Genomic DNA, 20,320 nt, shown 5'->3' with positions numbered 1-20,320 from the left:
TCTCTTCTTTGCTAGAACGTAGGAAGACAGACTGAATATTCCTTGCAACTTGATCAATGAACTTAATTTTAATGATGTTTCCTTGGAGACGCAGCACAACAAAGAGAATTAAATTTAAATGCATTTCACCCTGTCGTCTATTTATAGTTGAAAACCAATAAAATCTATTTGCAAAGAGAAAACAGAAATAACTTCCCAGGTTGATGAGCGTTCACTGGAATGCTGAAGGGTCATTGGGAGAAATGTTAACTCTGTTGTTCTCTCTCCTCGGTTGCAGTGTGACCTGCTGAATGTTGCTTATTTCATTTGAAAACAACAAATAGGGCTGAACTTAAATAAGCTGAAAAATGACTGATGGAATTTAATGCAAGGATGAGGTGTTGCTTTTGGGAGAACCAACTGGGGTAGGATTTACACAGTGAACGGTAGGGCACTAAGAAGTGTGGTAGAATACTAGAATCTGATAATGCAGATGCATAATTCCTTTAACGTGGTGTTACAGGCAGATAGGGTCAAAGAGCTTTCACACATTGGCTTTCATAAATCAGACTTTTGAGTAAAGGATAGGGGATGTTATGTTGAAGCTGTATGAAACAGTGAGGCCAAATTTGATGTATTGTGTACAGTTCTGGTCACACACCTACAGGAAAGACATCAATAAGATTGACAAAGTACAGAGGAAATTTACAAGCATGTTGATGGGACTTGAGGACCCAGGTCCCAAGGAAAGATTGAATAGGTTAGGTCTTTATTGCCTGGAGCATAGGAGAATGAGAAGAGATTTGATAGAGATATCCAAAATTATGAAGGGTATAGACAGGGAAAATGCAAACAGGCTTTTTTCCACTGAGGTTGGGTAACACTAGAACTGGGATAAGGGTGAAAGTTATTTAAAGGGAAACTGAGGGGATAGTTCTTCACTCAGAGGGTGGTGTAAGTGTAGATTGAGCTGCCAGTGGAAGTGGCGGATGCAGGTTTGATTGCAACATTTTAGAGAAGTCGTGGATGGGAGAGCTATGGTCCAGGTGTGGGTTACTGGGACTAGGCAGGATAACAGTTTGGCATGGACTAGATCGACCCAGGGGCTTGTTTCTGTGTTGCGCTGTTCTATGATTCCATGGCTCTAACAATTTTGTATTTTGTGAATGGGAAATAATCCATCTTTGAAAACTTCATACTCTAAATTATAACACAGAAGAAACACTCAGCGGTTTTGTGGGAGCTGCCATCTTCCCACGCTTGGTCCAGACCAATGCAGTGCAGATCTTCCAACACATCTTGGTTGTCAAAGGCAACTCTGATCTCATGGGGGCAGACCCGCAAAGTACCCTTGGATGATTTTGACAGCTGGCTAGGCCACACCACCAGGCTGAGCAGCCTGTCACAGCTGTCAAACAGCTTAAATATTTGTAAATGCCTCTGCCACTCAGAATAGTTCTTCCAAGTATTAAGAATTAGAATATTAAAATAATGTACTTATACTTACTTTAACACAATAACTAATTTAAAAAATCTTACATTTCTCTCTTCCAGGCCATTAAACATATTAATGAAAAGACCAACTAAATCCACTGGACACATTTTACATGCTTAAAACAAAGGGTCTGTAAATATTTGAATGATAAATATGGTTTGATTTCACATTCACTCCTTCCAGAGTAATATCTCACCCTTAAAGAAATTTCTACTCAATGGTAACAAAGGTCGAACTTACAAATCAAATCGGAGATTTTGCCGCTCTTCAAAAAAGTAATCTAGGATGAACTTCCGTACAAAGTCGGGGTTTAAGGTATTGTCGATCACTTCTGTTCTTCCAAACTGCAAATAAATTTGACAGCATTAGATTCTCTGTACATGTCAGATGTGTTCCCAAAGCCACTGAAATAATGAACTGTGTAACATTTGGTGCACAGCTCCATCAACTCTGGGAACAGGCTCAAATTCAGTCTCAATTGTCTGTTGGCCATGTCATCGTACACTAAATGGTTTTTGTTTTCAATCCCATTCTTTCTTGGAAAGGTCTGAAAAGCTCAAAGGTTTCAACAATCTCAAACCGTGAGATGCTGGGATTCCTGGTGCAAGGAAATAAATAAGTGTCACAAAGGTTTAGTGGTCCATGCTTTTATAAAACTGCAGCTGAGACACATTGTGAAAGCAAAGGAAACTTCATTCTATATCTGGCTACACTTTGATTCGCCTCTGAGTGATTTTGATTGATGTGTGGGCATGCTATATTGGTGCTGCAATGTGTGGCGACAATCGAAGGCTGCCCCTTGGGTGAGTTGCTGTTAATACAAATGACACATTTTACTTTATGTTTTGATGTACATGTGATAAATAAATCTAGATCTGAATTTGAGCGTGTAATATGGAAAATGGGGTTCCATTCACAGGCTCTGATTTCACCCAATTTTGATTTCTACAAAGATTTCAAACAAGATAAACACCTGTCTCCCAATATCCCTTTACCTAATTACCTGGAAAAAATAAAGTTGGAAAACAACACAATATAGAAAGGATTCACAATAAATTTAAATTTTCCACAAGCAGTCATGGATTTTACCTCATTACAGAACAAAATTCGTTGCCTTTAATGAATGTTTCTTCATCCACATATCCTTAGTCATAATGAGTATATACTAAAAATGAAGTCAAAAAATCTTCTTAATAAATGCCTCCAATTTTCTTTAAATTGCAGCTCTTCTGTGACTCATTTTAACTGGATATGCAAAATAACTATTTATAGAATAATTACCTTGTCAAAGTTGGCACGTGTGACTGCCATTCCCATTTTAAATTTTGTGACCTTTCCATAGGTGCTTAAACTCATATGGAAGTTTAAAATTTAAAAAATCTATTCAGCTAAGAATATGAAGTGGTCTTCAAACTTTGAAAGGTATTTTATTGACAATGCCAGGATGTTTATTTAACATTTTAATATACATACTATAATATGGAGCATACTGACAGGATGTTGCTGCATTTGCCTTAGAACAACATGCTCACACAGCATCTGGTTTTTTATTCAATTATATACATCTCCTATGTGTTCAGATTCTCCAGCAGATAGTTGGTTACATTTTTATTAAAAGTGTATTAGAGGATTATCTGTTGCTGATGCAGGTCCATTGAATGTTTGTATCATATTATATAAAAGGTAAAAGGACCCAAGATCAGAGTACTTCCTCCCCCCAGCCCCCTTGTGCCTGTTATTTAAACACCCTGTTACTTACAGCCACAATCAATCATTGATTCTGATATGGTTATTATTCTAAGGATTTATTGAGTATGCCCACAAGAAAATGTATCTCAGGGTTGTGTGTGGTGACGTATATGTACTTTGAAATTTGATTCTTATTGCACTACAGTAGATTTTAGAAATAGGACACGAACTAAAATCAGGAGATAATGAATGTACTCGATTGACATAGAAACAAAGCTATAGTGTCTATGCTTTTCGATGTTCTAAAGGAATTGATTTTCACTCATCTTAGTTTCCTTCTCTTCAGAGCCTGCAACTCTCCATTTGTAGGGAGAACCCTCAAATCTTTCAGAGTGCAGTGGGAATTACCAAGTCTGGCCACCTGAGGTGTCTACGTGTCCAACAGCTATTTATAATATTCTTATAGAACAGGCAATTCGTAAAAGCCTGGTTTTGTTCTCAGAAGTTTTTAGAATACTATTGTGAAGTGGCTTATTTCAGTAGAGGGGTTTGTATTTATTGTATCCAGTGCAGCCTTCTCGACATCAGTGAGACATGATGCAGAATGAGGGACTGCTTCATTGAACACCTTCGAACCAACCACCAGACTAGCTGGGATCTCTCAGTGGCCACCAATTTTAATTCCACTTCCCATTCCCACGCCAACATGTCTATCCATAGCCTTCTCCACTGCCAACGAGGCCAGGCACAGATTAGAGAAACAGCACTTTATATTCCCCCTGGGTGGTCTCCAACCTGATGCCATGGACATTGATGTTTCTAAATGTAACAATTCCCCTCTGTCCCTTTCCTCTTTTTTTTCTGAATCCACTAGCCTCCCATCATCTCCCTTTCCTCTCCCCACCTATAGATTTGATCATATCCCACATATTGTTCTCACTGGCTCCCCTCCCCACCTCCTTCCCTTTATTCCACTGTCCTCTCTGATCAGATTCCATCTTCTTCAACTCTTTATTACTTCCATCTATCACCTTGCAGTTTCTCAAATTATTCCAACTACAAGCCCCACCCCCTGACCATCCTGCCAATCAACCCCTCTCTTTCACTGGGATTGCCCTATAACCCTAAGTTCTTGCTGCACCCTTTCCCCACACCTTTTAATAGCGGCCATCTCCCCTCTTTCTTTCCAGTCCTGATGAAGCAACTCAAGCTGACACATTGACTATTTCCCTCCTTGCTGAGCTCTTTGAGCTCCTTCGTGTGTTGCATTTGGCATTTCAAAGTTTGCTTTTAAATTAAAATGTGCTTCCTCCGTTAAGTATATGGAACTATTCTTTCAAACCCAGGATACTGAAATAAAGTAAGAAATTAAATTGCCTTTGAACACTTGACTTGCTATCGAAAACTATGAAGTTCATATTTTCAAATTCTAACAACAAGGGGTCGACACAGGTATTATTAGGAAGGGAGAAGGGGAGAGAGATTGCAAAAACTGTATTAGTTCAAAGTTTAAACCACAAATTCTATTGTTTGCAGCATTATCTTTCAATTTCCAACGCAAAACAGTGTTATTCTGGCATAGCACACTGCTGGTAGTACAGCTAACCTGATGCAGACTTCAGGTAGTTTTTAGTTAAGGATGTAATAATTTCTTCTGAAAAGAGTGAATAACTTTTCTATTTGCTATGATGATTTTTTTTAAAAATGTAATTAATTTGGATTTCCTTAAACAAAGGATTTGGTTGTCAGACACTAATTAATTGGAACCTTTGCAAGTATTTGGTAAGGCTGAGCATTCTTTTTAAGTCAGTTTCTGGCCCTTCTAAGATCAGAGTCAGAATCAGGTTTAAGATGTCTTCTGGCTTAACAGTAGGTTAAAAGTAATGTCTTGTTGCCTTTGTAATATACATACTCCAAAACAATGACCTTGTCAAGTTAACCACATATCAGATGGCTTTAATTCAACTTTAATTTAACTCGCCGACCTGGTTTCTGTAACAGTGTGATGAAGGTATATTGTCAGGGGATTTATAGATCTAAATGCCCCATGTATCACTTTGGCTAATTGCCAGTTTCAAATACTGTACTGCATTGTGGTTGGTTAGATACACCTGAAAATGCTCAAAATTAGCGCACTTCCATGAAATTCTGCTTCTTGCTTGCAGATGCTTGACTGATTGAAAATTTCTATCAGTACACCAACAAATGGTACTAATCTGCCACTGCATAGAACTGTAGCAGCAGAGAGCCATATATAAAAATGTAAAACCTGAAAATATACCCTGAAGTGAAAGTCCAATCAAAGGTCTGATATAACACCCATAGTTCAAAATATATCCATGCACTTCAACAATTTTTAATATTACATTGCAAACTTAGAATATTACAGTTGAGTACAAACTTTTTCATAAACAAGTGAAAATCTGCAGATGCTGGAAATCCAAGCAACACACACAAAATGCTGGAGGAACTCAGCAGGCCAGGCAGCATCTATGGAGAAAAGTACAGTTGATGTTTCATGCTGAGACCCCTTGGCCCAAAACATCAGCTATATTTTTCCATAGATGCTGCCTGGTGGCCTGCTGAGTTCCTCCAGCATTTTTCATTAGAGTTTTTGCAGACATGTTGAAATGATTTCATATACAAAGTAAAAGCTCTGTTATCCACAAACTATTACTTGAGAGCCTAGTTAATTTTTTTAAAAAGTGCTATTTTCCTGGACTTGTAATTTCTATTCTACTGTTCAACAACTTTAAAAAAAAGCAAACAAAATTATGGAATAAAATACTTCTTATGTGAATAGCCATTTCTTGGACGTAGGCATCTCCGATAAGCTTTGCACATGCTTTTAATAATTACTTGCTTTACAAAATTGGCGATGGGCATTTGATTTGAATTCCTGCAGCTTGCTGCAGCTAAGCAACTCTAAATGGTTTGCTAATTTTCCTGAGCGAGAGTTAAATATTAACCATGATTGTGACGGGCAGGTTCTTATTCTCATTAATTTATATCAGTCTATTATGCAGCTTTCAGCAGTAAAAATATATAATTAGCAAATTACTAAACTATCTTTGTAATTGTTGTTTTCATAATTGACCCAATTTGCAAATCAATTGCATGCAAAATACTTAAATAGTGGTATGGTTTTAATTTTAATAAGCAATGTTTAGTTCATGACCAACAAAGAAAGTAAATTTTAATATATTTTGAAATTGCTGAATTAGGTTTTTACTTTATATTTGGTGACTATAGCATAAAATAGATGATAAAACTTGATGGGTCAAACCTTGCTAAATAATATTTGCAGTGAATCAAATCAAATATCACACAGTGCAAAGGGATCATTATGAATTTTGAAAACCACCTGTAAGTATCAAACACAAAATGCTGGAGGAACTCAGCAGGTCAGGCAGCATCTATGGAGGGGAATAAAAGGTCAACATTTTGGGCCAGAAGGCCAAAGACATCAACCGCTTTTCCCTCTCCAGAGATGCTGCCTGACCTGCTGAGTTCCTCCAACATTTTGTGTTGCTCAAAATTTCCAGCATTTGCAGAAACTCTTGTGTCCAATACTACAAAGGGATATTTATTTAAAATGGTGCCACAGATGACAAGATTAATCCTCAAGTGAAGGTTATGAGAACCTCCTGGAGGACCACAACCTTGCTGTGGTTTGGAGGCTTGCGTGCCTCAATGACTTAGAGAGCTATGTTGACCAGAGTCAGTGCTTTATGCTTTGGTTCTTGGTAGGGTCACCCATGCCAAACAGGTGAAATGGTAGGGAACAGGCTAACAGTGGTCCACCAGTTCTCCAGGTTAGGCAGTTTAGCTCAGGGCTAACAACCCTGATCGGTAAAACAAAATTATTAAGGAAACAGCAAAGAAGAATCCTTCTACAGCTGAGTGCGATGGTATTCCTGAGTCCCCAGTCAGGACTTGCATGATTGGCAGTAGTGAAAACCAAGAGGAAGCTACTGACATGATGAAGGAAGCCCTGAACACCATCAGAGATGGAGGACCAGTGGTATAGCAGGCAGTCGGATGGAGGAAAGTTATGAGAAAGGTCAAAGATTTCAAATTCTGCTGAGTTTAAGAGCAGAGTAAGACTTGGAGAAATGACTGTCATCTGCAAGGTATGGGCAATAATAAACTGCAATAGCAGAAGTGAAGTTAGATTTAATTAAAGACACATCAGTTGTTCAATAAAAACAAAAAATACAAAATGCAGAAAATACCCAACAGGTTGGGCAACATTATGGAGAGACAGACCTTTTAATGCATAGGAATTAATCAGAAAATTTAACTCTGATTTTTATTCCATAGATGATACCTGTGATGCTGAATATTTCCTGCATTTTCTATCCCTTTTTTAAATTTCAGAGTTCAAAGGAATTTTATTTTTGCTTGCTTAATTACTGCTGTTGCTAAGTGCTCGATTTTCAGCACCTCCCTTTCCTGTGAGAGATCCAAACAATTAGGCAACCTTTCAGTGGGCTAGTCCAATAAGGCATAAACATCATTACCTATATGCACCAGACAAAAATTACACTTGGAAACTAGGTCTGGAAAATGTAAGACAAAATCATAATTCATTTGCTTGCTCCAACCACACAGATAAATGAGCAAACTTAGAATGACTAATGAGGATAAACTTCTACACTTGTTTGTTGAATCTTATTTGCCAAATTAATCTACACCAGTTTATTGAATCTTATTTGCCTAATGAAAGACATATACTTATATTAATTGCTCAGAGAGCAATTATACAGAAATATTCAAAATGTAATTTGATAGTAAAGTTTAGATGTTGGTGAGATGAGCTTTGAAAAAACAATCTATTATTTTTAACTTGGTGCTTTAGAACTTGTTACCTTCCAAGATAAGTAATTCAATTAGTTTTATCTTTCATTTCTAAGTCCTAAAGGAATGCTAATTTCTTTTCTACAACCCCTCCAACAATGCATTTTCTATAAATTCTGAACCCACAAAGAACAAAAATATATCCTGTTTATTGCTCACCACCTGATCTGATAAAAACCATTGTCAATGCAATAAGTTTTAGTGCGCATGCGCCAGTCATGCATGCAGCCGGGTACAGCCGTTCTGATCTATTCTTACTTTTTAATTTACGTTATTTTTTTGTATTTTTTTTCTCACGGTAACACGTCAAAGCTGCACCCTCTCTAACAAGTTGGTAGAGAGAGTTTTATTTGGGTTTTCTTTAGTGCTGGAAATGGTTACATCCCGACACATGGGACAGAAGCAAGGTTGCATTGTGTATTTCACGGACCAGCAAAGACCAGCCGGCTTAGCGAACAGAGTGGTGGACACACCTGCTGAAATCCGGAGGAAAACACACAGAGGGGGATCACAAGGCCGAGGAAAGAGGACTGGGTCGAGACAACAGAGACTTTTGGAGAAGAGGAGTTTGGTGTGTAATACTGTTCCGGCTGACCGGAAGTGCACTGAGAGCGGTAAGCGTAAAGGAGTTCGGTGCTTACTGTTCTGGCTAACAACGGATGGTGCAATCCAGGGTATATTACGATCGAGGAACGTGTTTGCAGACTGGATATTGAACTTTTTACTGTTGGACTTCGGCCACATTCCACCGTGATACAACACTTGGCGGCACGGGAGGTCATTCCTGCCTGTGGCCATCGAACGTGCAGCTCCTCCCGTGGAGGGTCAGACACCCTGAGCCAATAGACTGGCCCTGGACTTATTTTCCATCTGGCATAGTTTGCATTTTGGTGTTTTATTGTTGGGGATTTTTGTATTGCTATACTTACGCTCTATTCTTGGTTGGTGCGGCTGTAACGAAACCAAATTTCCCTCGGGATTAATAAAGTATATCTATCTATCTATCTAAGCAATTGAATTTCTAATTCCACCACTCTCATTCAATGGTGTTTAATTTATGACGACCAAATGATTTTCAAAGATTCAAAGTACATTTATTATCCAAGTATGTATGCAGTATACAACCCTGAGATTCTTCTTCTTACAGACAGAAACAAAACAAAGAAAAATCATGGGACTTGTTCAAAGAAAATCATCAACAACAACCCCCCCACGTACAAAAAATATAAATCGTGCAAATGGCAAATAAAATACGAGCAAAAAACACAGAATATAAAATGCAAAATTGGAAGAGGTATATTCAGTTCAGTTCAATATAGTGCTGTGTTATTCGTTGCCTGTAGGTAGTCCCAATCAAAATTGCTCAAAATAGCAACAATAAAAGGGGCAACCAGAAACTGATCATAACGTGAACAACAGAGTCCAATCCACAAGTGGCATCGATTAAACCGTGCCCAGGTCCCAGGACTCCAGCACCATCCTCCGACAGCATTGAGGGGGAGAGAGTGAGAGAGATTATTTGAATGCAAGGACCTTCCTCTGCATGCAGCATGAGAGAGGGAGAGGGAGGGAGACAGACGCATGCAAACACCTTCCTCTGGCAGCAGCGGGCAAGGTCTCAGTCACTCGCCTTCTGTTCTCGCCTCGATGATTTTAATCTCCCTCAACACTTTAATCGGTGCGATCAGCGAGGAATGGAGTCGATCATGGGCTCACACCCCATCTCTAGGCTTTGAGGCCACACAATACACTCCAAACCTCAATGAACACCCTCAAGAGCAGCAAAGAACCAAATCATTCAGTTGGCCCAAAAACACATCGTCAAAATGTAGATCACAGGCTCCAACGGTAGCAGAACCACATTTGAAAGCAAACAAAGACATAAAAGAAGTGAAAGACGAAGGTTTGTGAACAACCAAGGGTGCTGCCCTTGGTCATGTTGCTCACTGGCATCATTTTCTTCCAGATTACACTCCGTTCTTTTGAGCAGAGTACAACCTTCATCAACAAAATAAAAAAAACAGTAGGCACTGGAACAAGATGGAATAATCAGGTATATTCACAGATTTCAGATGAATAAATAATACATTCAATCAATTACATCATTCATAATTATAGGTCATTGTTTTTTTTTCCTTAGTACAAATCTGCAGTTAGACTAGAAGTTGCTCACATCCCAACAAAATGATTCTAAAGAGATCTAAATATTTCATGGTCTTCAAATCTGACTGGATACAAAATGGGAATAGCTCCAACTTTTGGAAAAGAACATTATTTATTAATTTGATTTTATGCTATGATTCCTAATTATAAAACAGTTGAAAACACAGGTCCTCCCCGAGTTACAAATGCGCCATTGGGAGATCGAGAGGATGGATTTGCCAGTTGGTGCTGGGCTGCAGGCTGCAAGCCTGGGAAAATGATTCTGGGCCGTATTTCCCAATTGCCAAGCTGTTCGAGTTTTGAATGGTTCCCCGGAACAGACTTTGTCGTAATCTAGGGAGCATCCTGGGTACAGTTTTGTTCAATCTGTTATAGGAAAGGTGTGATCAAATTGGAGATGATTCTGCCAGTACTAAAGAGCCTAGGATGGCTACACTGGACTTTTATTTCATGGAGTGCAGGAGAATGAGTGGTGATCTTATACAAGTTCATAAAATTATGAGGGGCCTGGATAATATAGTCCACGGGTCAGCAACCTTTTTGCCTCTGTGGGGCGGATCGCGTATTGATGAGCAGACGGTGGGCCAGATAAATGCCATAAAAGAACTTGAAATATGGGAGTTATCCATTTAAATACATCTAGTTATGTTTTGCCACAAATTAATGAATAACGCATGCTAGAAAATCATTCGTGCTTAACCATGGATGACAATTAGTAATCAAAGAACTCAGTTTAGTTGCAATTTATTTCAATCAAGGCGTCTTTTGAATCTATTGAAAGGACACAAAGAATCTTTAAACATAGAATGTATCAACATGATGCATTGAATGGTAGTAAATTAAGTATAATGAAAAAGGAAAAAAAATGCAAACAGTCGATAAATCAATGTGAAACTTGATGCTGTTTGTTGCTTGAAAGCTTCTCAATATTGGGTCTCAGACATTATCCAGATGGGCATCAGTCAATCTTGTTCTCAAATGATTTTTGGTGTGCTTCATTTTTGAAAATAATTGCTCACACAGATAGTGCTGCCAAATAATGATGCCATCTTTTTTGCATGGTCCACTAAGTTAGGATACTTCCCAACTTGGATTATATTGGACGAATATATCTGCTATAGAAGTCAAGCACTGACACATCTTCAGAATGAAATTTTGATCTCAGTATGTCGTCACACTGCATCTCAATCAATTCCATTTGAAAAATTTCTGATGCAGTGCCCACTTCCACATCAAATGGAGTAGCAACAGCTTGAACTCAGCAAAAAGAGATAAAAACTCTTTTCTCAATTCTTTGACAATATTCACAAAAATGCCTGGATCTTTTTTCTTTGGTTCTATTTCGAAACGTGAGTTATTCAACAAGTATCATAGCACATGTAAGTATCTGGATATTTAGCGTGGACTTCTGATTAAAACACAGTGACGCTGTCTCTGTTTACAAATTTGAACAATCCCATCTAAAAACCTGCGCGTGCGCGGAGAGTATCTAATACATATTAATAAGGTACTCTGCCTTCTGGTCATTTGTATATACCAGTGTTCGGTTTGGAACAAAACGGAACCAGGGCCCAGTGTAACAAGATGTCATGCATGTCCATCAGTGTGGTCACGTGAAACACTCAGAATAAGGAAAACTCGCTCGTGGGCTGGATAAGCATAGTATCCCAATATTTGCTCACGGGCTGGTCAAAATACCTTTGCGGGCCATAGGTTGCCTACCCCTGATATAGACTGTCATTGTCTTTACCCTAGTTGTTCATTTGTTATGTAGCGTATCGTATGACGTGAGCGATCATAGTCTTTCTATGATGATGATTGTTCTCGGTCAATTTTTTTTTACATAAGTGGTTTGCCATTTCATAGAAACATGGAAAACATACAGCACAATACAGGCCCTTCGGTCCACAAAGCTGTGCCGAACATGTCCCTATCTTAGAACTACCTAGGCTTTACCCATAGCCCTCTATTTTTCTAAGCTCCATGTAGCCATCCAGGAGTCTCTTAAAAGACCCTATCGTTTTCACCTCAACCACCGCCACCGGCAGCCCATTCCACATACTCACCACTCTCTGCGTAAAAAACTTACCCCTGATATTTCCTCTGTACCTACTTCCAAGCACCTTAAAAGTATGCCCTCTCGTGCTAGTCATTTTAGCCCTGGGGAAAAGCCTCTGACTATCCACATGATCAATGCCTCTCATTATCTTGTACACCTCTATCAAGTCACCTCTCATCCTCCGTCGCTCCAAGGAGAAAAGGCCAAGTTCACTCAACCTATTCTCATAAGGCATGCTCCCCAGTCCAGGCAACATCTTTGTAAATCTCCTCTGCACCCTTTCTATGGTTTCCACGTCGTTCCTGTAGTGAGGCGACCAGAATTGAGCACAGTTCTCCAAGTGGGGTCTGACTAGGGTCCTATATAGCTGCAATAATACCTCTCGGCTCTTAAACTCCATCCCATGATTGATGAAGGCCAATGCACCGTATGCCTTCTTAACCACAGAGTCAACCTGCGTAGCAGCTTTGAATGTCCTATGGACTCGGACCCCAAGATCCCTCTGATCTTCCTCACAGCCAAGAGTCTTACCATTAATGTTACATTCTGCCATCATATTTGACCTACCAAAATGAACCACCTCACACTTATCTGGGTTGAACTCCACCTGCCCTTGTACAGTTCCTTCTTGTGGGTAGTGTCTTTACAAGACAGGTGACACTAGCAATTATCAATACGCTTCAGAGATTGTCTGCCTGGTGTCAATGATCGCACAACCATGATATGCAGCACCTGCTCCCATTGCTTTACGTGACCCAGATCGGTGGGGGGAAGGGGGTGCTGAGCAGGTGCTACACCAGGCCCAAGGGTAAGCTGCAAGCTAGTGCAGGGAAGGAGTGCCTTAAACCCTTTTTGGTACAGATGTACCTCCACCCCACCACCCAAGGTTAAAGAGTCCAAACCTAGAGGGCATAGATATAAGAACAGCAAGGAGAGATTTTACAGATACTGAAAGGCAAATTCTTTGTAAAAAGAATAGTGAGCATCTGGAATAAGCTGCCTAAGTGTTTGAGTTGGGTACAATTGTAACATTTAAGAGGCATTTGGATAGGGTACTTAGAGAAGAGGGATTTGGAGGGTTATGGGCCAATCGTAGGCAAATAGGACAAGCAGAGTAAACGCTGTGATTGGTATGGACCAGTGGGCCAAACACCCTGTTTCCATGCTGTATAACTCTATAACCATGCCCTATCGCATATGTTGTTATCTGCTTCATACTGGTTAATCACATGTGGCCATTAGATTCATCATCACTTGCAAAATGGCGTTACCGTATGGTTCCTTCACTTTCTGAAGTAGCAAAAATTTTCATATCATATACATAAGCTTTGGCCCCTTTTCTAATATTAAGAGAGAGATGTGAGAACTTCAGTTACACCCCTCTATGGCAGTGCTGAAAACATTACTTCCCACAGAACAATGCAGATGTCCTCCTCAAAGCTGTGCCCAACAGCAGTGAAACGTTGCTCTTGAGAAATAAGTTACAAATGTTGAGCCACTGCACACATACAGTATGATCAACAACCACTTCGCTCATCAGATTCTCTCCTCTAAGCTCTCCAATGGTCAGCTCTCCAAAGACAGCCAGAAGAATAACAGATCAAGATTGCCTTTGAGCACAGAGATACTACTGTGAGTAGCAAACTGCTAACTACTCACCATTAAATCACCTGGCCTATCAAAGTGCAAGCTATTCTAAGATCAGTTCTATTAATTCAATATTGAAATAGAGCAGAGGTGATCAATCAGGGGTTGAAAATCCTACACCCAACGAGCAAAATGACCTAGCCAGGTTCCTGTTAAGATGTGTGCTTTTTTTGTGTGACTAGGTTTTTTTTGTTTGCTATTTTGAATGTGCTGTCTATGCTTGGGCCCAGAGGAATGCTGTTTCGTTTGGATGTATTCGTGTATGGTTGAATGATAATTAAACTTGAAGTTGATTTGATTTAATTTGGAGGGAGAGGAATGCAGAGATGGAATAAGAGGCAGCAAGGTTGACCAATCACGCATCTAGTAGATGTGTGACCTGGATGAGTATTCTGCAGTTTTTACCGATTTCATTAAAACCTGTGTGGATGAGTGTGTGCCTACAAAGACTTACTGTACATTCCCAAACCAAAAGCTCTAGATGAACCAGGAGGTGCGTCGTCTGCTGAAGGCTAGATTTGTGGCATTCAAGTCTGGTGACCCAGGCCTGTACCAGAAAACCAGGTATGATTTGCAGAGGGCTATCTCAAGGGCAAAGAGACAATTTCGAATGAGAATGGAAATGACATCGGATGCACGGCAACTCTGGCAGGGTTTGCAAGACATTACTTCCTACAAAGTGAAACCCAATAGCATGAATGGCAGCGATGCTTCACTACCAGAAGAACTCTACGCCTTCTATGCACGCTTTGAAAGGGAGAACACAACTACAGCGGTGAAGATCCCTGCTGCACCTGATGACTCTGCCTCAGAGGCCTATGTTAGGCTGTCTTTAAAAAGAGTAAACCCTTGCAAGGCAAAAGGTCACGATGGAGTACCTGGTAAGTCTCTGAAAACCTGTGCCAACCAGCTAGTGGGAGTGTTCAAGGACATTTTCAACCCCTCACTGCTACGGGGGGAAGTTCCTACTTGCTTCAAAAAAGCAACAATTATACCAATGTCTAAGAAGAATAATGAGAGCTACCTTAATGACTATCACACGATAGCACTCACATCTACAGTGATGAAATGCTTTGAGAGGTTGGTCATGACTAGACTGAACTCCTGCCTCAGCAAGAACCTGGACCCATTGCAATTTGTCTATTGCCACAATAGATCAGCGGCAGATGCAATCTCAATGTCTCTCCACACGGTTAGACCATCTGGACAACACAAACACGTATGTCAGGATGCTGTTCATCAGCTATAGCTCAGCATTTAATACCGTCATTCCCACAATTCTGATTGAGAAGTTGTAGAACCTGGGCCTCTGTACCTCCCTCTGCAATTGGATCCTCGACTTCCTAACCTGAAGACCACAATCTGTGTGGATTGGTGATAACATATCCTCTTCGCTGATGATCAACACAGGTGTACCCCAGGGTGTGTGCTTGGCCCACTGCTCTACTCTCTATATACACATGACTGTGTGGCTACGCATAGCTTAAATATCATCTATAAATTTGCTGACGATACAACCATTGTTGGTAGAATCTCAGGTGGTGACGAGAGGGCGTACAGGGGTGAGGTATGCCAACTAGTGGAGTGGAGGCGCAGCAACAACTTAACACTCAACATCAGTAAGATGAAAGAGCTGATTGTGGACTTCAGGAAGGGTAAGACGAGGAGCACATACCAATCCTCATAGAGGAATCAGAAGTGGAAAAAGTGAGCAGTTTCAAGTTCCTGGGTGTCAAGATCTCTGAGGATCTAACCTGGTCCCAGCATATCGATGCTGTTATAAAGAAGGCAAGACAGAAGCTATACTTCATTAGGAGTTTGAACAGATTTGGTATGTCAACAAAAACTTCTATAATTGTACAGTGGAGAGCATTCTGACAGGCTGCATCACTGTCTGCTATGGGGGGGAGGGGCTACTGCACAGGACCTAAAGAAGCAGCAGAGTGTATTTTTTCCTTCTTCTATATTACGCATAGCATTGAATGGCTGCTGCTAAGTTAACAAATTTTACATCACATGCCGGTGATAATAAACCTGATCTGATTCTAAAACCCCTTTCCATAGACATGATTGGCTAGCAGTGGACTACAACATTAGAACAAGCAATTGTTATTAAACAAACTGCAAGCTAACAAGCCATCTCGGCGAGCTACTCAACAACAATATGGGGTTGAAAAGCAACGGACACAAAAAATGCTGGTGAACGCAGCAGGCCAGGCAGCATCTATAGGAAGAGGTATAGTCGACGTTTCGGGCCAAGACCCTTTGTCAGGACTAACTGAAAGAAGATGGGGTTGAAAATCTCACTTCCCAACAATATCATGCTCCACTAATGAAGAACTTCTACATCCAGAATCAAGATCCTCAATCACCTGAGGACATACACAGTCTGATGGACACCAACCATGACTCCAGAGACCATTACTTATATCGTCCCTAAAAGCCAGTTCAGTTAATTTTAACAGTTATTGCCCTTACAAACATCAGGCTCCTGAACCAGTGTGGATAACTTAACACACCTCAATTCAGAACTGATTCCACAACCTACACACTCACTTTTAAGGACTCAACAACTCGTTCTCAGTATTATTTATTTATTTATTTATTCAATCATTCATTTTTTAATTACACAATTTGTCTTCTTTTGCACATTGGTTTGTCAACATATCTCACCATATGACAATGCTGAGAGTTTCATTTACTTGCAGGCTTAAGAACATAAGAAATAGGAGCAGGAGTAGGCTATGCGGTCCATCAAGCCTGCCTCGCCATTCAATAAGATCGAGGCTGATCCTCAGCTCCATCTATCTGTCTTTTCCCCATAACCCTTAACTCCCTTACTATGTAAAAACCTATCTAACTGTTTCTTAAATATATTTAGTGAGGAAGTCTCAACTGCTTCCCTGGGCAGAGAATTCCACTGATTCATCACTCTCTGGAAAAACAGTTTCTCCTCATCTCTATCCTAAATCTTCTCCCCTGAACCTTTAGGCAATGTCCCCTGCTCTAGTCTCATTTACCAATGAAAACAACTTTCCTACTTCTATCTTATCTATTCCTTTCAAAATTTTGTGTGTTTCTATAAGATCCTCTCTCATTCTTCCGAACTCCAGAGCGTATAGTCCCAGGCAACTCAATCTCTCCTCATAGGCCAACCCCTTCATCCCCAGAATCAACCTGGTGAACCTCCTCTGCACTGCCTCCAAAGTCAGTATATCCCTCATCAAGTATGGAGACCAGAACTGCACACAGTACTCGGTGCGGCCTCACCAGTACCCTGTATAGTTGCAGCATGACCTCCCTGCACTTGAATTCAATCCCTCCAGCAATGAAGGCCAACATTCCGTTTGCCTTCTTAATAACCTGTTGTACCTGAAGCCAACATTTTGCAAATCATGAACAAGCACTCCCAAGTCCCTCTGCTCAAAAGCATGCTGCAATCTTTCACCATTTAAATAATTATCTGCTCTTCTATTATTCCTTCCAAAGTGAATAATTTCATATTTACCATCATTGTATTCTATCTGCCAGACCTTGGCCCACTCACTTAACCTATCTATATCCCTCTGCAGACTCTCCACATCCTCTGCACTATTTGCTTTTCCACTCAGTTTAGTGTCATCATCAAATTTTGCTATGCTACACTCTGTCCCCTCTTCCATGTCATCAATGTAAATGGTAAACAGCTGCGGGCCCAGCACCAACCCCTGCGGCACCCCACTCACCACTGACTGCCAACTGGAGAAACACCCATTTATACCAACTCTCTGCCTTCTATCGGTTAACCAATCCACTATCCATGACAATACACTTCCTCCGAGTCCATGCATCTGTATCTTATTTATAAGTCTCTTGTGCGGCACCTTATCGAACGCCCTCTGGAAATCCAAGTATACGACATCCACCTATTCCCCTCTATCCACTGCACTCATTATATCCTCAAAGAACTCCAGTAAGTTTGTCAAACAGGACCTGCCCTTTCTGAATCCATGCTGTGTCTGTCTAATGGAACTACTCCTTTCTAAATGTTTCGCTATTTCTTCCTTGATGACAGCTTCAAGCATTTTCCCGATTACAGACGTTAAGCTAACTGGCCTATAGTTGCCTGTCTTTTGCCTACGTCCTTTTTTAAAAAGTGGCGTGACATTTGCTGTCTTCTAGTCCACCAGGACCTGCCTAGAGTCTAGAGAGTTTTGATAAATGATTACCAACGCGTCTACTATAACCTCCGCCAATGCCTTCAGCACCAGCATTTACATGAGTATTAAGAAATAAAATAGCATTTATGAAAATAAATCTATCTCTAATATATATTTTTCTCTGATAAATCCTTGTTTTATCTATAATCTGTAGACACAATCCAGGTTTCAAGATAAACACACATTTTCATTTTTCCTTACAAAAACACTGAAATTTTGGCTCCTACACTGCCTAATTGTGGGTCAATTTAGAATTGAATAATATTTTTTCTCTTTCAAAACCTCTGAGCCATAAATTTCAGATTTATAAATAATATATTTTGAGAATAAGTAATAGCTACTCTATGTGTAAAGATTATTTCTCGTGTGAAACCATTCATCCCTTAAATTGGGTCATTGCAGTTCATTTTAAAACTTAACTGCCTGCAATGCTTATCCAAAAATACCTTTGATTTATGTTTGGACTACACAGTTATTAATTCCTCTTCGATTTTCCATGCAGGAGTTATCAGTGGTCCCCTGCTTATGGAATCTCGAGTTAGTGTCTACATCTGAATGAAATACTTGAGTGATGAATTACATTTTTAAAAGTGCCTTTTGCTTCTACAACTAATTCTATACATCCCCTGTATTTTTACTCCTCTATCAGTCACTTGCTTTGTCTTTAGTTAGTAAATTTTCCTTGCCATCTCCATCATACTTATACCAACTTCCACCTGCCACTAGACCTCTGAATATGTTTTTTTTTCATTTGTATTTTATTAGGATACAGCGCAGAGTAGGCCATTACGGCCCTTCAAGCCACACCACCCGGCAAACCCCAATTTAACCCTAGCCTAAATTTACAATGACCAATTAACCCATTAACCGGTACGTCTTTGGGCTGTGGGAGGAAACCATAGCACCCAGAGGAGACCCACACAGTCACAGAGAGAACATACAAGCTCCTTACAGGCAGTGATGAGAACTGAACCCAAATTACTGGCATTGTAAAGTACTGTGCTAACCACGACGCTACCGTGCCACCCCAGTTAACACAGATCTACCTCCCATTGTCTCCTCACTGTTCTCCATCTATTAGCAGAATATCCAAATCCTAACAACAAAGCAAATATCATGGAACTTCTGTCCTGCAGTCCTCTCTGCAACTCACTCCAATTTGTACAATTCTCAGTGTGCTGGCTTTACCAACCTAACACAAATTAAGGACATTAACAGGAACCTGGCTGGGCACCGTAACGCACAGTAACTTCCTGTCTGGAAATATTTTACATCATTTGCCCCTTCAGAACCACTGCTGTTGTTTATGGCTGCTAGCTAGCAGCAAACCATACCTTAGTTATCTGTTTTAATATATGATAATTATGGCTATACAAAGGTTCTTCCTTAATTGTATCACTTGTTTCATCCCCTTTTCCTCCCCCTTTCCCTCTACTCGCCCAAGAAGCGTAAAAATTCTCTTACTGAGATATCTTCAATGTTTTCATCTAGCCAACCTCCTGTCTTGCATTTTAACACCCATCCATTTTAGTGTGAGTGCCGCTTCCACCTTTCAGGAACTATGTGAGGGAAAGCCAGTGTTGATGTCCCTCTTAAGTGTCACAATGTGTTGTTCTATTGCTTATTTTGTTTCTTTCATAGTGTGGTGCCAAGATTTCCAATCACAAGCAGCTTCCTCCCAGGCACTTAAGTACAGCCCAACAAACTTTATGTTCCGTTTAACGCAGTCCTTAAAGCAGTTTGGGGACAGTCAACATTTTATCAGCTTTGCTTCTAATTCACTGAATTGATTCTTGTTCATGCTTATGCATTCCTGCGAGCATGGTTTCCGCTCTTGGGATGGCTATGAGCTGAAGTAACATAGAAACATAGAAAAACTACAGCACAATACAGGCCCTTCAGCCCACAATGTTGTGCCGAACATGTACTTACTTTAGAAATTACCTAGGGTTACCCATAGCCTTCTATTATTCTTAGCTCTTAAAAGATCCTATCATATCCACCTCCACCACCGTCGCCAGCATCCCATTCCACATATTCACCACTCTCTGCATAAAAAAACTATCCTGACAGCTCCTCTGCACCCACTTCCAAGCACCTTAAAACTGTGCCTTCTAGTGATAGCCATTTCAGTCCTGCGTAAAAGCCTCTGACTATCCAGTATTTTGTGGTTAGCCCTCTACAGACATTTGTACCTGCATGTAATGGTGAAGAATTGCTGATTTTGCA

The 20,320-nt window shown here is 40.2% G+C and overlaps 1 protein-coding gene across 6 annotated transcripts in view; it reads right to left on the bottom strand.

The window, feature by feature from the left end:
• Positions 1–20,320, bottom strand: part of LOC140209516 (copine-8-like) — a 669,962-nt gene that overhangs the window by 523,180 nt on the left and 126,462 nt on the right. For all 6 annotated transcript variants that reach the window (XM_072277770.1, XM_072277771.1, XM_072277769.1 and 3 more), the window contains exon 4: positions 1,715–1,818. In XM_072277770.1, coding sequence (XP_072133871.1) covers positions 1,715–1,818 — 104 coding nt within the window. The remainder of the gene's footprint in view (positions 1–1,714; positions 1,819–20,320) is intronic.

This window comes from Mobula birostris, chromosome 14, assembly GCF_030028105.1.
Source record: "Mobula birostris isolate sMobBir1 chromosome 14, sMobBir1.hap1, whole genome shotgun sequence".
Classification (NCBI taxonomy): domain Eukaryota; kingdom Metazoa; phylum Chordata; class Chondrichthyes; order Myliobatiformes; family Myliobatidae; genus Mobula; species Mobula birostris.
Note: the sequence above shows the minus strand (reverse complement) of the source record. Positions and strands in the feature narration are given on the sequence as shown.